This window comes from Nicotiana tabacum, chromosome 7 (genome assembly GCF_000715075.1).
Source record: "Nicotiana tabacum cultivar K326 chromosome 7, ASM71507v2, whole genome shotgun sequence".
Taxonomy (NCBI): Eukaryota; Viridiplantae; Streptophyta; class Magnoliopsida; order Solanales; family Solanaceae; genus Nicotiana; species Nicotiana tabacum.
In genome coordinates this window covers 175,638,154-175,660,524 of record NC_134086.1, presented here as the reverse complement: position 1 = coordinate 175,660,524, position 22,371 = coordinate 175,638,154, and the positions used below count along the sequence as shown (strand labels likewise).

General features: G+C 35.1%; 1 protein-coding gene across 1 annotated transcript; it reads right to left on the bottom strand.

The window, feature by feature from the left end:
* Positions 1 to 15,857: 15,857 nt before the first annotated feature.
* Positions 15,858 to 16,331, bottom strand: LOC142162441 (uncharacterized). The gene has a single exon (XM_075218796.1). The coding sequence runs from the start codon at positions 16,329 to 16,331 to the stop codon at positions 15,858 to 15,860; it is 474 nt and encodes a 157-aa protein (XP_075074897.1).
* Positions 16,332 to 22,371: the final 6,040 nt, after the last annotated feature.

The window sequence follows — 22,371 nt, the reverse complement described above, 5'->3', positions numbered from 1 at the left end:
ATAGATTTTATATTATTTTATCTTAAGTTCATTTTTATTCTAAGGGGTCGTTTGGTAGTGTGTATAAGAATAGTACGGAATAATGTGTAATAGTAATGCATGTATTAGTAATATATGTATTAGTAATGCAAGCATTAGTTATGCAAATATTATTTCCTATCTATTATTTGGTGTGGTGTATTAAAATTATAATGCATTGCATAATTTTTTTAAAAATAGTTGCTTACAAAAATGTCCTCCATATTCTCTAGCTTTAAGGGACTTTAAGGACAATTTTGTCTTTAACCATGCTAATGCATGCATTAAAGCCTTGGTATTACTAATGCCATGGTTTTTTATGCATTACTTATGCATAGAATAATGCCAAGTATGATGTATAATGTAACGACCCGACCAGTCGTTTTGAGCTTTTGCACTTTGCTCTCCAGTTCTCGGGCATGACTTGCCCCGTGTGGTGTATTATGACTTAGGTAAATCATTGGTGTTGGGTTTCAGGTTAATCAGAATGAATTTGGAAGAACAGTCTCGGCTGAAAGCTTAAAATTTGAAAGGTTTGACCAAGATTTGACTTGTTTGTATTTGATCTCGGATTGAAAATTTTATGATTTGGTTAGCTCCGTTAGGTGATTTGGGACTAAGGAGCCTTATAATGCATGTTGGAAGTCCGTGGAATGTTTAGGCGTTTTCCGGTTGATAGGTGAGATTTTGATATAAAGGTCGGAATGAAATTCCGAGAGTTGCAGTAGCTTCGTTGTGTCATTTGGGATGTGTGTGCAAAATTTCAGGTCATTCGGACGAGGTTTGATAGACTTTCTGATCGAAAGCATAATTTAAGAGTTTTTGGAGTTCTTAGGCTTGAATGCTATGTTAAATTGGTAATTTGATGTTGTTGTGAGTGTTCCGAAGTTTTGAACAAGTTTGAACGATGTCATGGGATGTGTTGGTATAATTGGTTTGAAGTTCTGGGAGTTCCGGGTAGATTCCGGGATATTTTAAGCCAAAAATCATAGTTGTAGCAGGTCCAGAAGGGAACTCACCCGCGCGGTCCGCACAAAATGAAGTGCGTCCATGATGAGTGTTGTACAAACCACACAAAATGGTGTGCGGCCGCGATAGGTGCTGTGCGGACCGCACAAAATGGTGTGCGGCCGCGGTGAAAAACATTCTGCTGGTCCTACTTCGGAAACTCATATCTTTTGATCTACAAAGAATTTTGAGATGATTCAAAAATGAAAGTTGTAGACCTTCGTGTCTAATTTCCAGAAAGGTAAAGATATTGCAATTTAAACATCTGTAGCGAAAGTTATAGCCAAAATATTAAAGTCTATCACTACAAAGGAAAGCTTGTGCGGCGCGGTCGTTTTTGTACGGACCGCACTGGTTTTGTGCGGACCGCAGAGCTGAAATCTGTGGGGTACTCTATAAATTCGAGGTTTTGGGTTTTATTTGATATTTTGACCTAGAGAGCTCGGATTTTGGCAATGTTTCGAAGTTTTTTCAAGAAATTCATCGGGGTAAGTGATTCTAACTCAGATTTGGCTAGAGTACATGAATCTATCATTGAATTCATCATTTAATTCGTGATTTGGGATGGAATTTGGGAAGAAATTGTAAAATCTTTCAAAAATATAAAATGATGATTTGAAGGACCAAATGATATCGGAATTGGATAATTTTCATATGGTTAGACTCGTGAGAGTATAATGATTCTAATTTTGTGAATTTTGTCAAATTCTGAGATGTGGGCCCGGGGGTCGAGTTTGACCCATTTCGAGAATTTTGTGGTAATTTGATTATTTTCAAGTGGGCTTTGTTCCCTTAGCACATTTTGATGGTTTGGTACTGATTTCGGCTAGATTTGGAGCATCCGGAGACCGATTCGAGAGGTAAAGGCATCGCGGGCTAGAGTTCGGACCGGATAGAGGTGAGTAATGATTGTAAATGATGTTCTGAGGGTTTGAAACCCCGGATTGCACATCATAGTGCTATATTAAGGTGAGACACACGCTTGACGACGAGCGTGGGGTCGTGTACTATTGGGGATTGTGACTTGGTTCGTCGCGATTGATGATTTTACCGCGTATTTGACTGAAACTTATTTGTTATCATCATGATTTAGGTTGATTGCCAAATTTGGGCTTCGTGCCAACTATTTGAACCTTTCAGGGATTTTTATTACTATTTCCTCACTGCTTTGACTTATTAATTGAACTCAGTCATGCTATTTCATTGTTTTACCATTCAGTCATTTTTACTCCGTTTTGAGACTTAAATGATATTTTAAATGATGTTTTGGGCTGAGAAATATTGTTTTACTAATGCCCGAGGGGCTTGTGAGTATTTTTAATTGAGTAAGGCCGAGGGCCTAGTTGTGAGGAAACACTGATACTGATTGAGGCCGAGGGCCTGAGATATGTACGCCACGATATGACTTGTTGATATTGTTTATGAGGCCGAGGGCCTGAGATACATATATACGTCACGAGGTGGCTTGACTGATATGAGGCCGAGGCCCTAGATTTTATGCCACGAGATGACTTGATATTGCGCTTGGGCCGTAAGGGGCCCCTCCCGGAGTCTGTACACCCTCAGTGAGCGCGGGTACTCATTGTGATGTGAGATATAGCCCGAGGGGCTGACATTGTTCTATGTAATAGCCTGAGGGGCTGATATTGGTCTATGTGATAGCCCGAGGGGCTGATATTGTTCTATGTGATAGCCCGAGGGGCTGATATTGTTCTATGTGATAGCCCGATGGGCTGATATTGTTCTATGTGATAGCCCGAGGGGCTGATATTGTTCTATGTAGTTTGCCCGAGGGGCTGGTACCGTTCTATGTGATTGCCCGAGGGGCTGTTATTGTTCTGAGATATTGCCCGATGGGCGGAGTTGTTAACATTGTGCCCGAGGGGCGAATTTCTGTGCTTATCTGCATTAACTATTTTTGGCATTCATTTGCGTAACTGTTGGGAAAGTCATTTTCAAAGAAGTTTAAACTGATCCGTAATATTTTAAAAAGATTTTTACAGCTTCACTGCTTTCTTACTGGTTTTGGACTGCTTCTATACACCATCTTGATATGTTTTACGTGATTTCTTGCCTTCAGTCTTTATTTATTATTATTACTCACCGAGTCGGAGTACTCACATTACTCCCTGCACCTTGTGTGCAGATTCAGGTATGTTTGGGCTGATCGGAGGCAGAGTCATCAGAGATTTGCAAGGTAGCTGCCGGCATTCGCAACATTGCTTTTGCTTTTCTCTCTCTTCATTTTATTAGACTGTATTTGTACACTTCAGACCTTCAGTTGTATTAATACCCTAGTAGATGCTCGTGACTTGTGACACCCCGGTTAGGGCTGTGTTGGGTTGTATATCCGCTGCTTATTATTATTAAATCATGTTTAGACTGCTCTTATATTGTTTAACTGTTTTAAATAGTGAATTAGGTCTAATTGGCTGGCTTTGTCTTCACGAGAGACGTCATCACGACCGGGTTCGGGGTTAGGGTCGTGACATATAACTAATATAAGTATTAGTTATACACAAGTTGAAAAAAGGTACCAAACAAGGTATTAGTAATGCATAGAGCTAATGCTTGCATTATTTTTTCTAATGCCTCCTGCCAAACAACCCCTAATTATTTATCGTGAATAATACAATAGTGTACTATTTTTCCTTAGACATTGCCGTTTGCTAACATGGTTTTATTGGTTTTGGGATCAAATATAATGTATCTTGCAACCCCCCCCCCCCTACGTCGACGGGTTGTATCTTAGATTGAGTCAGAAATTCTAATTAGACAAGTAAAATTTTGCTTTCAAATGATGAGCATGTAACTCTACTTAATAAGTATTGTTTGGTAATTTATAATAATTTTACTATTTACATGTCCCTTATGGAATTAACTAGTTTACTATATTAAGAAAAAAGCGATTTGTCAAGAAAATTTGCATCAAGAATATCAAGATTTACTGTTCATTTAATTTATAACCTTTGATTAACAGGCATATGAACTTCAATCTTTTTCGCTACTTTTTTTCCTCTAAAGGTAAACTTTACCTTCTCTAGTACAAAATAGCGACAACTATTAAAAGTAATCATTATATATAATTAATAACGGAGCATTTGTATCTATACCCGCTTTTTGTATCACATTTTTAACTTGTGCCCGCTTTGCAAAAAAAAATGCAAGCGTACCCGCTTTTTCGCATAACTTCAGCACACGGGACTGAAGTAGCAAAAGCAATCACGCAAAACTTCAGCATTCTAGTAGCCGGGCCTGAAGTCCAGCTCTAGAGCTAAAGTTTTTGTTTTGTAACTAGCAAACTTCAGCTCTAGAGCTGAAGTTTTTGTGTTGTAACTGGAAATTTCAGCTCTCGAGCTGAAGTTTTTCTATTGTAACTGGAAACTTCAGCTCTCGAGCTGAAGTTTTTGTGTTGTAACTGGGAAACTTCAGCTCTAAGCTAGCTTGATATTTCTAAGCTAGCTTCAATTTGATATATTGTTAGATAGCCGCTATAACTTTGGTGATTCTCGTTGAGATTTTTAGTCATAAAGTATTTGTTCATGCTCATGACTAATTTATCTGGCAGTAGTAGCCTGTTGCAGTTTGTTGTAAGCCATCCAACTCGTTGTTTCTCATTATCATATATCACCATTTTGTCCAGTAGAAAAATATCTGTAGATGAAAAAAACATCAGAAAGAGAAAGATTAAAAGCACAAAGAACTTGGATACCAACTCTTATCAAAATCTAGTTCCCCTTTAGTATTTATGAAGATAAAGAACTACATTTTCTCTTCACTTTGTTGATACTACTATTCCACCGTTATTTATAAATGTTAAAACACAACCTTGCTTTCTTCTGGTGAGGTACTGAAGGAGAGGAGAAAGGGAGCTGAAGTTGTTTAAAAAGTGGGTACAAGTTAAAAAAAATTTAAAAAATGGATATAGGTTAAATGGGGACAACCAAATAGGGCGCCCCGTGCAATTTTTACCCTAATACCTATATACAAAAACTATACATGTGGGCCATTAGTCCACATATTAGTTAGCACTCTCTTATCCTCTTTTTTTTTTTTTCTTAAATGAAAAATGGGAACAAAAATAAAAATAAAATAAAATTGCTAATAACTAAAATAAGATAAAATCAAGCATGACCTGCTGCCCGGCTGCCCCTGTAGAAAAAGTAAAAATTACAAAGGGCGTTCTATTTGGTCGCCCCAATTTAACTTATACTCTTTTTTTTTTTTAAATTTTAATTTGTACCCACTTTTTAAATAACTTCAGCCCCTTTTCTCCTCAACCTTCTCCTCCTTCTAGTCCAATCTCTTTCGACATCAAATTATACAATAAGTTGAGAATGTAACAAGCAATTCCTTTTAAATCATTCATCAATGCTTTCTTATTGATAGGGATGAGTGGACATTGAACTATACCAGCAAATAGGGGTGTTCATAAAAATCCGAACCAAACCGAAAACCAAACCAAATCGACCAGAAAAATCGATACTTTTTGGTTTGGTTTAGTTTTGGTTTTGAAATTTAAAAACCGATCAAATTTGGTTTGGTTTTGATTTTAATAAAAAAAAACTGAACCAAACCGAATATAGGAGTAGCTATTTTAAATTTATTATTACATACATATATATGTATATTTTTATACAAAGTTTCAAAATTCTTATAGTAAATGTTAATCGTTTGCACTTTTAGTACAGGTTTTTACCTTTACATTTTAGTTTGATTGGTAGTTTTCTTTTGTTAAGTGTAAGAATCTATTTCATGTTAAAAATAATATATTATTAATTGAGTCCTTAAATTATTCATCACTATTTGATTCAATTATCATAAATATATCTTGGTAACTAATAGATTTCTCAAAGGGCAATTAATTTGATAGTGTTACGTTGAAAATGTGGTCGCCGAAATATGTGTTTGGTAGTGTATGTCTTATATTTAAGAAAAAAACGACAAATAATCGAAAAAATCGAAAAACCGACATAACCTGAATCAAGAAAAAACCGACTTAGTTGGTTTGGTTCGGTTCGGTTTTAATATTTGAAAAACCGACTTACTTGGTTTGGTTTCTTTTTAGGGAAAAACTGATCCAAACCGAACCATGAACACCCCTACCAGCAAATAAATAAATAATATACCAATATAAATAGTGCAAATCTAAAATTTGGTTTAGTTGACGTCTTCCCCTATTGAAGTGCATGATTAAAATACCATATGTTACGCCCAGTAAGAGAAAAAGGATCACATTCTTTCCGTTTATTATATGCATTACTATAGTCACAAAACACTTCACTGCCTCCATTTTATGTTAGTGTTCGATAAATATCTGTTGAATTCCCCTCTCTACGTGCAATGAAAACTTCACAATATTCGGAGAATGATATTTTTGTATGACAATGAAATATTCAACGAAAAACATTTTTCTCGCACCAAAAAAGATGGAAAAAAGATGGTCCAGCCAAAAACTTCCTTCGATATCGACAGTTCCAAAACGAAAACTTCGCTAGTTACAAAACAAAAACTTCAGTTCTAGAGCCAATTACAAAAACAAAAACTTCAGCTCTAGAGCTGAAGTTCGCCAGTTACAAAATAAAAACTTCAGCTCTAGAGCTGAAGTGCGCCAGTTACAAAACAAAAACTTCAACTCTAGAGCTGAACTTCAGGCACGGCTACTAGAATGCTGAAGTTTTGCGTGATTGCCTTTGCTACTTTAAGCCCGTATGCTGAAGTTATGCGAAAAAGCGGGTACACTTACAATTTTTTTTTGCAAAAAAAAAAACACAAGTTAAAACGTAACACAAAAAACGAGTATAAATGCAAATGCCCCGTAGAAAAGGCAAGCAAATGGACATGACCTGTGGGCTAATGGGTCCATTAGGGCTTCTAGCTTGTTTTGGACAAAATCTGCGAAGTCCAACAAACTAAAAGCTAAATGAGCAAGGTTCGATAAGCCCAAGGCCAACAAAAGAGTTAAATAATAACGAATTTTTAGAAATCACTGTAGTTAAGTGGCTATTAACTTTCTATAGCTACAATACATATTTACTTCTTATAGATAATATTTCATTGCTACCCGACTATATTTGTTGTATCCGCGTTTCTGTATTCATAAATACAGTCGTGTAATTCGCCTAATAAATAGGGAGTACAAATGTATAATAATAGGCAGAGCAATCAAGTAGCGTGTATCACTCCTAAACGATCTCAACTGAATCAATTCAAGTACGTCTCATTATCGTGACATAATTAGAAGATTTTTCGGACGTTTAACAAAAAATCAGAGCATTGTATTCAGCGTCATTGCTCTGATTTTGATTCCCCCTTCCATGTTTGTTTATTTTGTTAAAGATTTTGTATTTTGATACTTGAACTTATGAATTATACGTGAGATAAAAAATTTGTGCTTTTAGATTTCTTGATGTATTTGATTGTTCCTGAATGATTGAATTAAAGGTACAGGGATACATTATAGTATGATTAAGTTTCCTAACACATTAAATATTGATGTATTCATTAAACTAGGCTGTATACATACTGCTTGCACTTAACTACTATATCATAAAGTGGATACAGGACACGCATCAATACAGTAAGGGGTCGTTTGGTAGGGTGTATAAGAATAGTGCGGAATAAGGTGTATTAGTAATGCATGAGTTAGTAATGCAAGCATTAAGGGACTTTAAAATTATAATGCATTGCATAATTTTTAAGAAAAATAGTTGTTTACACAAATATCCTTCATATTCTCTAACTTTAAGGGACTTTAAGGACAATTTTATCTTAACCATACTAATGCATGCATTAATAGCCTTGTTATTACTAATGCCATGATTTTCTATGCATTACTTATACAAAGGACAATACCAAGTATGATGTATAACTAATGCAGGTATTAGTTATACACAAGTTAAAAAAATGTGCCAAACAAAGTATTAATAATGCGTAGAGCTAATACTTGTATTGTTTTTTCTAATACCTCCTACCAAACGACCCTTAAATATATGCATACATCCATACAATATATTGTCACAACCCAAAATAACATTGACATTTAGTAACTTCAAATTAAATAACTCTGAATAAATCACAAGTTTCCAAAATCGGTGGTACAAGTCATAAGTCTTTCTAAGAGTAGTTATACAAAATAAATACAACACTGTTCCAGAACGAGAAGGAATCAATGGAACGTAAATACAAATGGCGGTGACTCTGAGGCCTGCGAATGCAACAACATGTTACCTTGAGTCTTCACCGTGACGATCCGCACAACTACTATCGATCAATACCTGGATTTGTACACAAAAAAATATACAGAAGTATAGTATGAGCACACCACGACGGTGCTCAATAAGTATCAAGACTAACATCGGTGGGGTAGTGACAAGAAACAATCAACACATCTACTGGTCAGACAGATTGAACAAGATATGATAACAAATATCAAGATAAAGATAACGAAGTAATATCAACAACATGGATAAATCAATCTACAAACAGTCGAAATAATAAAAGGAAGCTCGGATGGAAACGAAAGATAACCAAGTAAATCAACACTAACAAGATGGAACACAGAGAAGTATAATGAACTCAAGTAAGGAAGACATTGACAAGTCAATCAATCATATTGTTTCTGGTGCACAACCCTAGCCATCTCAAAACTCGATGTCTCATATCATAACCTCAACTTCCAAACCTTTAGACCACTCCGCACCTTGTGCCCACATATTTTGTCTCACTTTGCACAATAACGTTCTCATGTTACCCAGCACAAAAGTCCCATAACCAATGCAATTAAGGTGTTCCAAGAGTCTCATTTACATAACATAAAGTATAATACAACTTCTGAACCAATTAGGAACTCAGCATAGCGATGAAGTAATTGGTCATTTGAATAGGAATTCTCTACTGGGGTCTGTGGCACCATTCTTGGATTGGACGGTTTGTGTGACTCGATTGAGTTGGGGAGGTGCAGTCCTGATATATATAGACTACCTCACGCATCTATACAGTAAGTATATACATACATCCATACATATATGTATGTATGTTGTTAAATACAACTAGGTGGTTACAGTACATTCGGTTTATTCAATATAGGTTGTTATTGGACTTTAAAATACAGACAAAAATAACTACATATGAATACATTATTTTTCGAGTATTTAAAATACAGTAAAGCTAGTATAGAGGCTTGAATTATGAGAAAATTGTTACAATACTATCAGGGGTCGTTTGGTAGGATGCATTAGATAAAATAATGTATGCATTAGCTTTGTGTATTAATAATACATTGTTTGGTACACATTTTGAACCTATACATTAGTTATGCAAGCATTAACTATACATCATATTTGGTATTATCCTATGCATAACTAATGCATAGAAAACAATGGTATTAGCAATGCAATGAGTTTTAATGCATGCATTAGCTTAGTTAAAGACAAAATTGTCTTTCAAAATTTATGTTTGATTAAAATATGCTAGTTAGTATATTAATGCAATTTCAAAATAATCCAAATAGTGAGAAATAAAATTATATCCCTAGTAAATAAATAAATACTTAGCATATTTTCTTTTTTATAAATAAATATTTAATTTTATTTTACAATATAGGTAGACAAATCAAATAATTTTTTGTAAACTTTTTCATATAAAAATATTTCTCAACATATATTTCTTTTAAAAAGTTAGAGTGTGAATTAGTTTTGAGGGCATTTTTGTAAACAAATAATTCTTTTAGAAATTGTGCAATGCTTTAATATATCAAACCAAACAATGGATAAGAATAATGTCAGTATAACTAATACCAGCATTACTAATGCAAGCATAACTAATACCAGCATTACTAATGCAAGCATAACTAATAGCAACATTACTAATACACCCTATTCAGCATTATTTTTATGCAACTTACCAATCGACTCCTCAGTGTATGTATATGTTACATACAACCTCAATACACTGGCTGTATACAAAACATTTCAAAAGTTCAGTAATAAAATAAGGCAAGTGAAATGTATACAGATGTAGATTTGGGGATCAACTATTCTGTAAATCAAACAAAATACTTTCATGTATTTAGAACAAAAGTTGCGATATTATTGCTTATCGTCTCGGCATCTAACTTTCACATAGCATAGTTCCAATGAGTGCACCATATTTTTGTGGAGTAAATTAAGATCAAAGGCTGTTTGTGGAACCAATCCACATGTGCTCAAATACTCTTCATATGTTTGAGTAAGTACTGTGATGAATTAGGAGGGTGTTTAACAAAGAATTTTAATTCATGCATATAAACGCCACAAAAGTAAATACATGCTTGAAATACAGATAAATACAATTAGGTGGTTACAGTACTTTCATTGCATTCAAAATATGTGGTTTCTGACTTCAAATACAGATAAATACAAGTATATTTGAATACATTATTTGTATAGTATTCAAAATACAGTAGAGACAAGATACAAAGCTTGAATCATAAGAATAGGGATATGGTACTGTTAGTGTATTCAAAATAGTTATCTTCTGAATTCAAATATCAATAAATACAACTATAAACATAACAAAACATAAAAACTTGTACGAACTAAATTCATTGTATGAGGACAAACACCCAAATATCTCCAAATGTATAATGTATAAAAAAATTGAGTCTGTTTATGTATATATAAAAAAGATAGATTATGAAATACACAATATACATGTATGCAATATATATATATATATACACACACACATCACCTTCTCCTTCCGTTTTTTCGAGCTACTTCCTTTAACTACTTGTTTTCCCTTGCTGTCGGAAGCAACATCACTAACTTTTCTTCTCTTTTTCACATTTATATTGTGTACTGAAACTTTAAAAATCGTGTAACCCTCTTCGGCGTGCTTAAATCAGCCATTAATGTCGAAAATTGATGTTTCTTTTAAAAAAACTTAACAATGGAGAGAGAGAGAGAGATCATGTGTTATATGAAGGAAGAAAGAGAACGTAACTAGTGTATTTCATGCCTATACTGCAGTATATATTATAAATGTATATTTTGCTATATAATATAAAAGGTAGCTATAAGTAATAATATTTTGAAAGTATTTTGGTTATAATAAATAGGTTACAATAGTTAGCTATTGGATGTAAAATTTTCTTAAATAAAAAGGATTGTTATAAAACAATAAAAGAAGAAGAACAATATAGCAGAGAAAGAGAGAGAGGAAATTCTTATTGAATTTTGGGATGATTTACAATGGGGTAAGACCCCTCTATTTATAGGAGAAAAATGACTTAGCCACAAAGTAAAACTCTCTACAAGATAGACATTCACTCTAAATAGAATTCTATTCATAACACTCCCCCTTGAATGTCTACTCAATAAGTAATATATCTCATTAAAACCTTAACTAAAATAAAACCCAATGGAAAAAACAATTCTAGAAAAGGAAAAAGAGTACAAATGTTTAATAATACGCCTTTTGGTTGCCTCGTTAAAAACCTTGCAAGGAAAACCCAGTGGGACAAACCTTGTAAGGGAAAAAGAGTGCAACGCGCATTAACTCCCCCTGATGAGAGCATCAATTCACATCTTTGAGCCTTCGCATCCCAATCTTGTGCACTAGCTTCTTGAAGGTTGACGTCGGTAGAGATTTTATGAACAAACCAGCCATATTTTCACTTGAACGAATCTGTTGCACATTGATATCACCATTCTTTTGAAGATCATGTGTGAAAAATAATTTTGGTGAAATGTGGTTTGTCCTATCTCCTTTTATGAATCCTCCCTTCAATTAAGCTATGCATGATGCATTGTCTTCATACAAAATCGTGGGTAGTTTGTCACATCTCAAACCACATTTGTCTCGAATAAGATGTATTATAGACCTCAACCACACACACTCTCGACTTGCTTCATGAATATCAATTATCTCGGCATGATTAGATGAAGTAGCCACAATTGATTGCTTAGTCGATCGCCAAGATATGGCAGTGCCTCCACAGGTAAACACATAATCTGTTTGAGATCGAGCCTTGTGTGGATCGGATAAATACCCAGCATCAACATAACCAACAAGATCGGAATTGCAAATATTGTCATAAAATAATCCCACATCGGTAGTCCCTTTTAGATACCGCAATATGTGTTTGATTCCATTCCAATATCTCTGTGTGAGTCAACGTTGACACTTTCAATGTGTGGATCATACCTTTGGCATCCTGGGACAGTAGCCCCAGGTACTGATGAAGTGACTCCCGGTCGTAGGAGCAGAGCTATATCTTGCTAAGATATTAACTGAAAAAGTTATGTCAGGCCTTGTAGTATTAACAAGATACATTAGTGCACCAATTGCACTAAGATATGGTACTTCAGGACCAAGTAGCTTTTCATTCTCTTCTTGAGGTCGGAATGGATCCTTATTCACATCAAGTGATCGAACAACCATCAGAGTACTTAATGGATGTGCTCCATCCATATAAAACAATTTCAATACCTTTTCTATATAGGCAGATTGATGAACAAAAATTCCGTTTGCCAAATGTTCAATTTGCAAACCAAGACATAATTTTATCTTTCCGAGATCTTTCATCTCGAATTTTTTCTTTAAACAATCAATTGCCTTTTGGAGTTCTATAGGAGTTCCAATAAGATTTATGTCATCAACATATACGGCAAGTACAACAAATTCCGATGTTGTTTTCTTTATAAAAGCACATGGGAAAATGGCATCATTTATATAGCCTTCCTTTAATAAATACTCAGTAAGACGATTATACCACATTCGTCCTGATTGCTTTAGACCATACAACAATCTTTGCAATTTGATTGAAAATATTTCCCGGGACTTTGAATTATTTGCTTTAGGCATTTTAAATCCCTCGGGAATTTTCATGTATATCTCATTATCAAGTGAGCCATAAAGGTAGGCGGTAACCACATCCATTAAATGCATGTCAAGCTTTTCATGGGCAGCAAAACTAATGAGATAACGGAACGTTATAGCATCCATAACAGGTGAATATGTCTCTTCATAATCGACACCAGGCCTTTGTGAAAATCCTTGTGCAACAAGGTGTGCCTTATATCTTTGTACCTCATTTTTCTCATTTCTCTTGTGTACAAAGACCCATTTATAGCCAACAGGCTTAACACCTTTAGGTGTTTGGACTACAGGCCCAAAAACTTCACATTTTGCAAGTGAATTCAACTCTGATTGGATTGCTTCTTGCCATTTTGGCCAATCAAGTCTTTGTCGATATTCTCCAACAGATTGAAGTTCAAGATCCTCACTTTCTTGCATAATGCTAGATGCAACATTATATGCAAAGACATAATCCACCACTATATCCACTCGATTCAAATTTGTCTCAATATCGATTGAATTTATTGATAGTTCCTTATTTTCTTGAGTCTCGGGCTCAGTGGATTCCTCATGAATCTCAGAATTTATTAAATTGTGGATTTCTTCATGAGATTCTTTCGTAGTGTCATTTTGATAATTTGTTTTCCTTTTTCTAGGATTTCGATCTTTGGAACCTAATGGTCTGCCACGTTTTAGGCGTGTTTTTGACTCATTATCCATTACACTAGAAGATTGTCCAACAGGGACATCAATACGGATTGGAACATTCTCTGCAGGGATATGTGATTTTGTTATTCTTTTTAGATCCGTAAATGCGTCTGGCATTTGATTTGCTATTCTCTTCAAATAGATAATCTTTTGCACCTCTTTTTCACAAATAGAGGCACGTGGATCAAGATGAGATAATGATGATTTTTTTTCACAAAATTTCCCGTTTTGTTTCACCAACTTCTCCCCCCTAATTTTGGAAAAGTGTCTCATCGAATCGACAGTCTGCAAATCGTGCAGTAAACAAATCCCCCGTTAATGTTTCGAGGTAGCGAATAATAGAGAGCGATTCAAACCCAATATATATTCCTAACCTTCTTTGGGGACCCATTTTGGTGCTATATGGCGGTGCTACAGGCACATATACTGCGCATCCAAAAATTCTTAAATGGGATATATTAGGTTCATGACCCAAAACTAGTTGCAACGGGGAATATTTATGATAATTTATCGGTCTGAGACGAACTAGCATTGCTGCATGCAAAATGGCGTGACCCCAAACAGAAGTGGGCAGCCTCGTTTTCATGAGTAACGGTCTTGCTATCAATTGAAGACGTTTAATTAAAGACTTTGCAAGACCATTTTGAGTGTGAACATAAGCTACAGGATGTTCCACTTTTATCCCAATTGATAAACAATAATTGTCAAATGCTTGGGATGAAAACTCAGCAGCATTATCAAGTCTAATAGACTTAATTGGATTATCGGGAAATTGTGCCCGTAGTCGAATTATTTGTGCCATTAATTTTGCAAACGCGAGGTTGCGAGATGACAATAGGCACATATGAGACCATCTAGAAGATGCGTCTATTAAGACCATAAAATATCTAAACGACCCACTAGGTGGGTGAATAGGTCCACAAATGTCCCCTTGTATACGTTCAAAAAATGCAGGGGACTCAATTCCAACCTTTGTTGGTGATGGTCTAATAATTAACTTGCCATGATAACAAGAAGTGCAAGAAAATTCATTATTTAAAAGAATCTTTAAATTCTTTAATGAATGCCTATTTGAGTTTTCTATAATTCGTCTTATCATAATTGATCCAGGGTGTCCCAATCGATCATGCCAAAGTACAAAAGTATTGAAATCTGTAACCTTTTGGTTTACGGTAGAATGTGCCTCAATTGCACTAATTCTTGTCCAATACATGCCACAAGATAAAGATTGGAACTTCTCAATAACCCTCTTTTGGCCAGAGAAATTCTTGGTAATAATGAGATATTCAAGATTATTCTCATCTATTGTCTCAATATGACATCCATTTCGATGGATATCTTTAAAACTCAACAAGTTCCTCTTGGACTTGGAGGAGAACATTGCATTCTCTATGATAAGTATTGTTCCATTAGGAAGAGTTATAGTAGCTCTTCCAGAGCCTTCAATTAATTTACTACTACCAGAAATTGTAGTAACATATGCCTTACACATATTTAAATAAGAGAAATATTTCTTCTCTTTGAATATTGTATGTGTCGTACATGAATCAATTAAACAAATATTTTTACAATTAAAATTTGATTCAAGTTTGCTTTGAGAGATATCCATATTTGCTTCACATGGTTTCATACAAAAGAAATATACGAATAAACATTAGTACTTTCAAAGAAAAGGAAAAGAAAACAAAGTTAAGTGAATGATTCAATAATGACTTTTAAAGCAATTTCAAGCAAATTTTGATTTTGAAACAAACAATTACGTAGAAAAATAATGCAGTCATATACTACTAAAATCTTGTTAAGTAAAGCTTCATTCGATTTAGATGGCTCGTAAATAGTAATACATTTTAAAAAGGTCTAATTACTGAATGTGTTTTTGTATTATCCACAGTTTAATTTTCAAAGATCGTGTTAATAGATAGTAACTAAAAATTACATATTTAATGATTGTAAAAAAGAAATAAAATGGGTACTTCCCTGGGTTATGTCACACTTCACTGCCACTCTTTCAAAAAAAATTAATTCAATTCCTTTCTAGTTACAATTCTCCCTCAATACCAAAATTAGTAAAAGACAGTAAATGTTCGCCCTCTCAGAAACGGGATTTTATCGGAAGCAATTATTTATAAAATCGCATGAAATATATGTGTATTTTTGCAGCGAGATTTATAAAATAAATAATATTGTTTTATATTAATGACTACTACTCATGTAAAGAATTGTAATTACATGATGTTTATTCACTAACTACTAAAAATAGGCAAACATAAAAGTTGAACTACTCAATCATCTTTAACCACGGATCCATCACCTATCAAGTGATCTATCTTTCCATCAGGGTGCTCAAAGAAGTCTGCCACATCCAAGTGGGTGATGTCAAAATCATTGTCAGAGATAAAATTGGCTTCATGGCCTTTATTATTTAGAGATGCTTGATAAAGCTCAACCAAATGTCTTGGTGTATGACAATTATTTGCCCAATGGCCTTTTCCACCGCAACGATAACATTTAGTTTCTGAACCATTTGCCTTTGGCTTCTCATCTTTCCCTTTCCACTTTTGGTGGTTATTTTTCTTTGGGGAGTGATTTACACCAGGAAAATTTCTTCCTTGTCCACGGCCACGACCATGACCACGACCACGACCACGACCACGAATAGGGCCACGGCCTTTTCCACGCTTAGCATAATGGGAATATACCTCATGCACTTCAGGAAATGGTGCAAACCCAGTGGGTCGATTTTCGTGATTTCTCATGAGCAATTCATTGTTTCGTTCAGCCACAAGGAGAAGAGAAATCAGCTCAGAGTACTTCTTGAAACCTTTCTCTTTGTATTGCTGTTGCAGTACTATATTGGATGCATGAAATGTTGTAAACGTTTTTTCAAGCATATCATAATCAGTGATAGTATCTCCACAGAGTTTCAATTTAAAAGTAATTCTGAACATCGCAGAATTATATTCAGAAACAGACTTAAAGTCTTGGAGCCTCAGATGAGCCCAATCATATCGTGCTTGTGGAAGAGTGACCAACTTTAAGTTGTCATATCTTTCCTTTAAGCCATTCCACAAAACAAGTGGATCTTTGACTGTGAGATATTCTATTTCAACCCTTCATCAAGGTGATGACTGTCGCACCACCTTTTTACCGCGCCGCGAGGCACGTGGGGAGTTTTCTCCAATTAAAGGACAGTTGAAACGGGATTTATTTAATTATTTAAGAGTCGCCACCTGAGAATTTTAAGGCGTCCCAAGTCACCAATTTTAATCCCTGAATCAAGGAGAATATGACTCTGTTTATTATTCTGCGAACCAGAAATCCTGAGTAAGGAATTCTGTTAATCCGGAAGAAGGTGTTAGGCATTTCCGAATTCCGTGGTTCTAGCACGGTCGCTTAACTGTTTTTATTATTGGCTTAATTATCTTGATTTTTATTAAATACTTTTTGTTACGTGATTTTTCTACCGCTTTTACTTATTGTGATTAAAGACCATTCTTTTGAATCGAATTACGCGTACGTATATTCGTGTTATAAATTAAAAAGATGCGGAATTGTGTCACGCGTACGTGTACACAATAACTTTTGATAATATATTTATTAAGCAATCATTTTTCGAGATTGTGTTGAATCAAGAATATTTGTTTTTCTTAAATATTGAACCGCACATCGCGGGTTTTTATGAAATTAATTTAACGTCCTCGAAGAAATCCTTTAAAATATTCGCTCGAAATTGCGCGTACGCATAATCCGAATTTGCTTTTAAATATAATCAGGGTACGCGAACGTATTCCTAATTGCGCAAAATACTGTAATGGTATTATGGAATTTCCACAAAATGTTTATTATATCACGAGAAATCTCCATTTAAGATACCCTTTAATTCTTGAAAAAGAATCCACAATTTATTAAATGTTGCCCGTCGATTAGAATTTCCGCGTATAATTTATGTTTATCCAAGACTATTCAAATTCAAAATAAAGAATAAGAACATGATTAATACTATTCTTCACAAATACAACATATATATACATATACCAAAGAATGAGGGACATATGAAACTCACAAAATAATTTATGAAGGGAAGAATATTTTTTCAAGAACTTTTATTATTTCTATTTAGTGCAAGTCCTATTTCTAATTGTCGTTGATAAAAATGTTGCAATTTGTATATCTCATCTTATTCTCATATACTTGCTTTTACTCTAATAGGCCTAATTATTTATTTAGGATGGTAAATAGGCATCAAATTGATAATAAAGGGAATTATTGTACAAATTGATTAACAACATTGCCTTACATGCCACATATTTGTATGTCTTGAAACATTCGTAGCACTTTAACATCATAATGAGCCATAACAACTCAACTTACCATCCACTGATGGTTCTATAGATACCTGCTATCTTATACATGAAAATAATACCAACACCATTTTACCTTATTTAACAATAGATATTACTACTGTAGTTTTCTTGATACTTCTACATTACTTTCTTACTTAGCTAACAACAAAATTAAATAATGACCAACATTCATGCCATATTCCCTACTTTGACAATTCAAATATAACTATACTAATGAGACTTCGAAATGGATAATATTATTACAAACTTTTACGCGAATTTCAAAATAAGATGATTAACTAATAGCCATAGTGTTGAATTCACTACTAGTTAACCAACATGAAATAAAACAGAAATTTAAACTAAAGGACTTAGATGAGTAAAAAGCAAAATTATAACTCCAAACTTCATTTATTTGCCGTGTTGAAGCTTTTCACAACCTGAGTTTAAAAGGTATGTACCTGGAAATGGAGGTAGAAGAAGTAAATTTCAGCAGTAGCAGCAGTAACAAAATCAACAGAATATACCAATAACACAACAAGTCTGAACAAGACCCGTTAACCCAGATGAACAGTGACAGAAGCTTGAGGAAAATTTCAGATTTGAGCCGAACAATATTCACAAGCAAACAACGGACAGATTCTAGAAAGATAACATTTCAGATTTCAGTTTCTTTCCTCTACCCGTTTCAGATTCCTATTTCATATTTCTTTCTTTCTAAATCAGATTGTTTCTCCTCTTAAAATCTGATAAGTTCTCCTAAATTCTTAAAATCTGCTTTCAAATCTGATTTTTTTCTCCTCTTAAAGTCTGTTTTTAAACTATCTCTAAGCTCTCAAAGTCTGTGTGTAAAACTCTCCTAAATCAGTCCCAATCCCCTCTATCTTATACAGGTCTGTCCCCCCTTTTTTAAGTGCTGCCCGGACCCCCTTTATCTTTTAAAAACAGAAAATTTCCATTAAAAATCTGTTTTTCCACTTTAAATCCCATTAGGCTAACTTTTCCCTGATTTTCAGCAGCCCATTACCCTTTGTTTCCCATTATCACACTAAATAATAGCCATTAACTTTCCACTTTCAGCCCACTACTATTATCACATTACCCTACTGTTTCTATCCCAGAAATACCCTTGAAAATCTTACTGTAATTACAGTTTTACTGCCCCAGACCAAAGACTGCCTAAATCTTAACAGGTTTATCTGAATTAAACTGTTTAGCAGCTAAAAACCAATTCCTAAATCAAAACAAACATTTTGTCTTTTTAATGATAGCTAATTGATCCCACACCCAATGTCTAATAGCTAATGGACAAAACTAAATTCAGATTGAACACTGAACTTGTATACAAACGTATTAACAATACACAGAACTTAACAGAACAAAAATCTGAATTGAAATTGAATTTAGCATAAGTGCAGGGGCATGGTCAGTATATTGACACTGCCTGAAACTTAATACTAAGAAATCAACAGCATCTTATTGAATTTCAAACAAAGCTGATTTAATTAACGAGTATTAGTCAAACTGATTATTTACAACAATTGTCGACAAACAACTGATAAACAGATTATTTCAAACAGCATTTTCAGAAACAGAATTCTATAATATAACTAATCGACGGACTTAATCGAGTCGATTAGACACATTGTAATTAATCACAACCAACAGAAACAATTCACATTCGGATCAAGTAGATAGGTAGGAGGCAGAATCACGGAATTAAACAAATAAAAAAAATTAAACAGACAACTAAAATAGGCAACAACATATGTAGGAAACAAAAGAAAAATAGGAAAATACCTCTGAATCTTCAATTTCATACGGACTCGAACTTGACTTTGAATTCGGACCTTTTTTGAAATCAAACAGACCTTAGTCGAAGTATTTTCAACTGAAAATACTTCGACTAAGGTCGATTAGACCCCAATCTTCTATTTAACTCAGGCAAATTCCATGTTTTGAAATTTTTAGGGTTTTCTGATTCTTGGATCCTAAATTCGAACACTTCTAGGCAGATTCGAAGGGAACCAAAGATGACACAAGGGTGAGGGAGGCCTAGGGGTCGTTTGGTGTTAGTTTGGAAAGAATCTGAGTGAGTTCAGATTTGATTCGAACCTTCAAAAGAAGATTCGAAGAGTTCTGAGGCGATTCGAACCAAACCAACACCAGATCCACAACGAGGGTAGTTAGGGGAAGCCATGGTGTTAATTTGGGGCTGGTTGGTTTAGATCTAAGTTTATTTGAAGATTCGAGAACCTTCAGGAAGATTCGAGCCAAACGGCTAACATATTCAAATACAGGAGGTTCAGGGGGTTCTAGGGTGTTATTTTGGTGACCGGCGGCGTTGATGCCGCCGGGTTTCAGGCGGTGGGATCCAAGGGCGGCTAGGGTTAGGAGTGGGGGTTTGGGGGACGATGATGAACAGTGTAGGAGGGGGGGGTGCTTAGTTTGGGGCCGGGGTAGGGCTTGGGACTTATATAGGGGTGGGGTGGATTGATATTGTCCGTCCGATCAAGTAAGATGAAGGGCCAGGATCAATCCACTTATCAAAACGACATCGTTTGATTTAAGTTGGGGAAAGGGTCAACCCGGGGTTGAAATGGATCGGGTTTGAGTGAATTTTTTAAGACCGTGGGATCAAAATGGATGAACGGTTCAGATCTAGTTGCCCTAAACATCGTCGTTTTATTTATGCAAGGGCTGAACTGGACCGTTTGATTGCAATGAATCAACGGCTCAGATTTGAAGTACCTCATGCGACGTCGTTTAGTCTTGTTCGAATTGGACCGGACAGGGGGATGTTGGATTGGGCTGTGGGATTCATTTCGTTTGGGCCTGGATTTTAATCCAGGTCCGATTTTCATATTCTAACTTATATTTTTATTTTATTATTAATTAATAAAATCCTAATAAAAAATTATAAAAAAAATTATCATTACAATAATACTAATTATCTTTTAATAACCATTAACACGTAGATAAAACATTGACACATTTAAAAATAGAACGAATGCATATTTTTTGTGATTTTATTTAAATTATCTTTCAAATGCATAATTAAATCCTATATGCATGCAACATGTATTTTATTTTAATTTTCATTTCATTATGACGAAGTAAGCATTTATGAACATAACACAAATATTTAACACCACGCAAATTCAAAAATTACACAGTAAAAGAAATTTATTTTATTTTTTGATTTATTTTGGAGTAGTTTTTCGTAAGGCAAAAATCACGTGCTCACAGCATTTTTAGAAATATTTGACCGAACCTCTGCTTCAAAGGTTTCCTACATATCCTTGGCTATAAAGGAATCAGGTCAATGTAGTTCGGGAATTTTGGGTAGCTGGGACTACCGTGGGACTGTGATGTTACTGCTGCTTTGTGCTGTTTTTACTGCTTGCTGACCTCCTTATTACACCTTACTTCAAAGGTAATACAAAAAACTAAACTAGATTATGGTACAGGAATTATAAAAATCTTATCTAGATCATGCCCTTGCGTTTCTTGTTGTCTTGATATCTTGGTGACTCTTGGGCATTTGGCTTATTCCGTATTCCCTTTCATTGTGTCCCGTATTTTCTTTTGGAACTCTTGTTGTTTCTTGCTGGGGATTCTGTTGGACTCCTCTGCTTTATTGATTCTAAGTGTGCTCCTTTTTCATATGAGCGGGCTTTTGATTTCAACACTTCAATTTCATTCCCTCGTTCTTCAGGTGGGTGCCTTGACTGCTTCTTTTCTTTCTTCATCCTCATTCTCCAGGTGGACGCCTGACTTCTTCTTTTCTTCATCCTCATTTTCCAGGTGGACGCCTGACTTCTTCTTTTCTCATCCTCATTATCCAGGTGGACGCCTGACTTCTTTAATTCTCATCCTCATTCTCCAGGTGGACGCCTGACTTCTTTTTCTCATCCTCATTCTCCAGGTGGACGCCTGATTTTTTTAATTCTCATCCTCATTCTCCAGGTGGACGCCTGACTTCTTTAATTCTCATCCTCATTCTCCAGGTGGACGCCTGACTTCTTTAATTCTTCATCCTCATTCTCCAGGTGGGCGCCTGACTTCTTTAATTCTCATCCTCATTCTCCAGGTGGACGCCTGATTTCTTTAATTTTCTCATCCTCATTCTCCAGGTGGACGCCTGACTTCTTTAATTCTTCATCCTCATTCTCCAGGTGGACGCCTGACTTCTTTAATTCTCATCCTCATTCTCCAGGTGGACGCCTGACTTCTTTAATTCTCATCCTCATTCTCCAGGTGGACGCCTGACTTCTTTAATTCTTCATCCTCATTCTCCAGGTGGACGCCTGACTTCTTCTTTTCTTTGTCCTCATTCTCGAGGTGGACGCCTGACTTCTTCTTTTCCTCATCCTCATTCTCCAGGTGGACGCCTGACTTTTTTAATTCTTCATCCTCATTATCCAGGTGGACGCCTGACTTCTTTAATTCT

What these genes read in the sequence shown, in the direction of transcription:
- LOC142162441 (XM_075218796.1), bottom strand. Translation starts at nt 16,331, where the DNA reads ATGAGAAATCACGAAAATCGACCCACTGGGTTTGCACCATTTCCTGAA.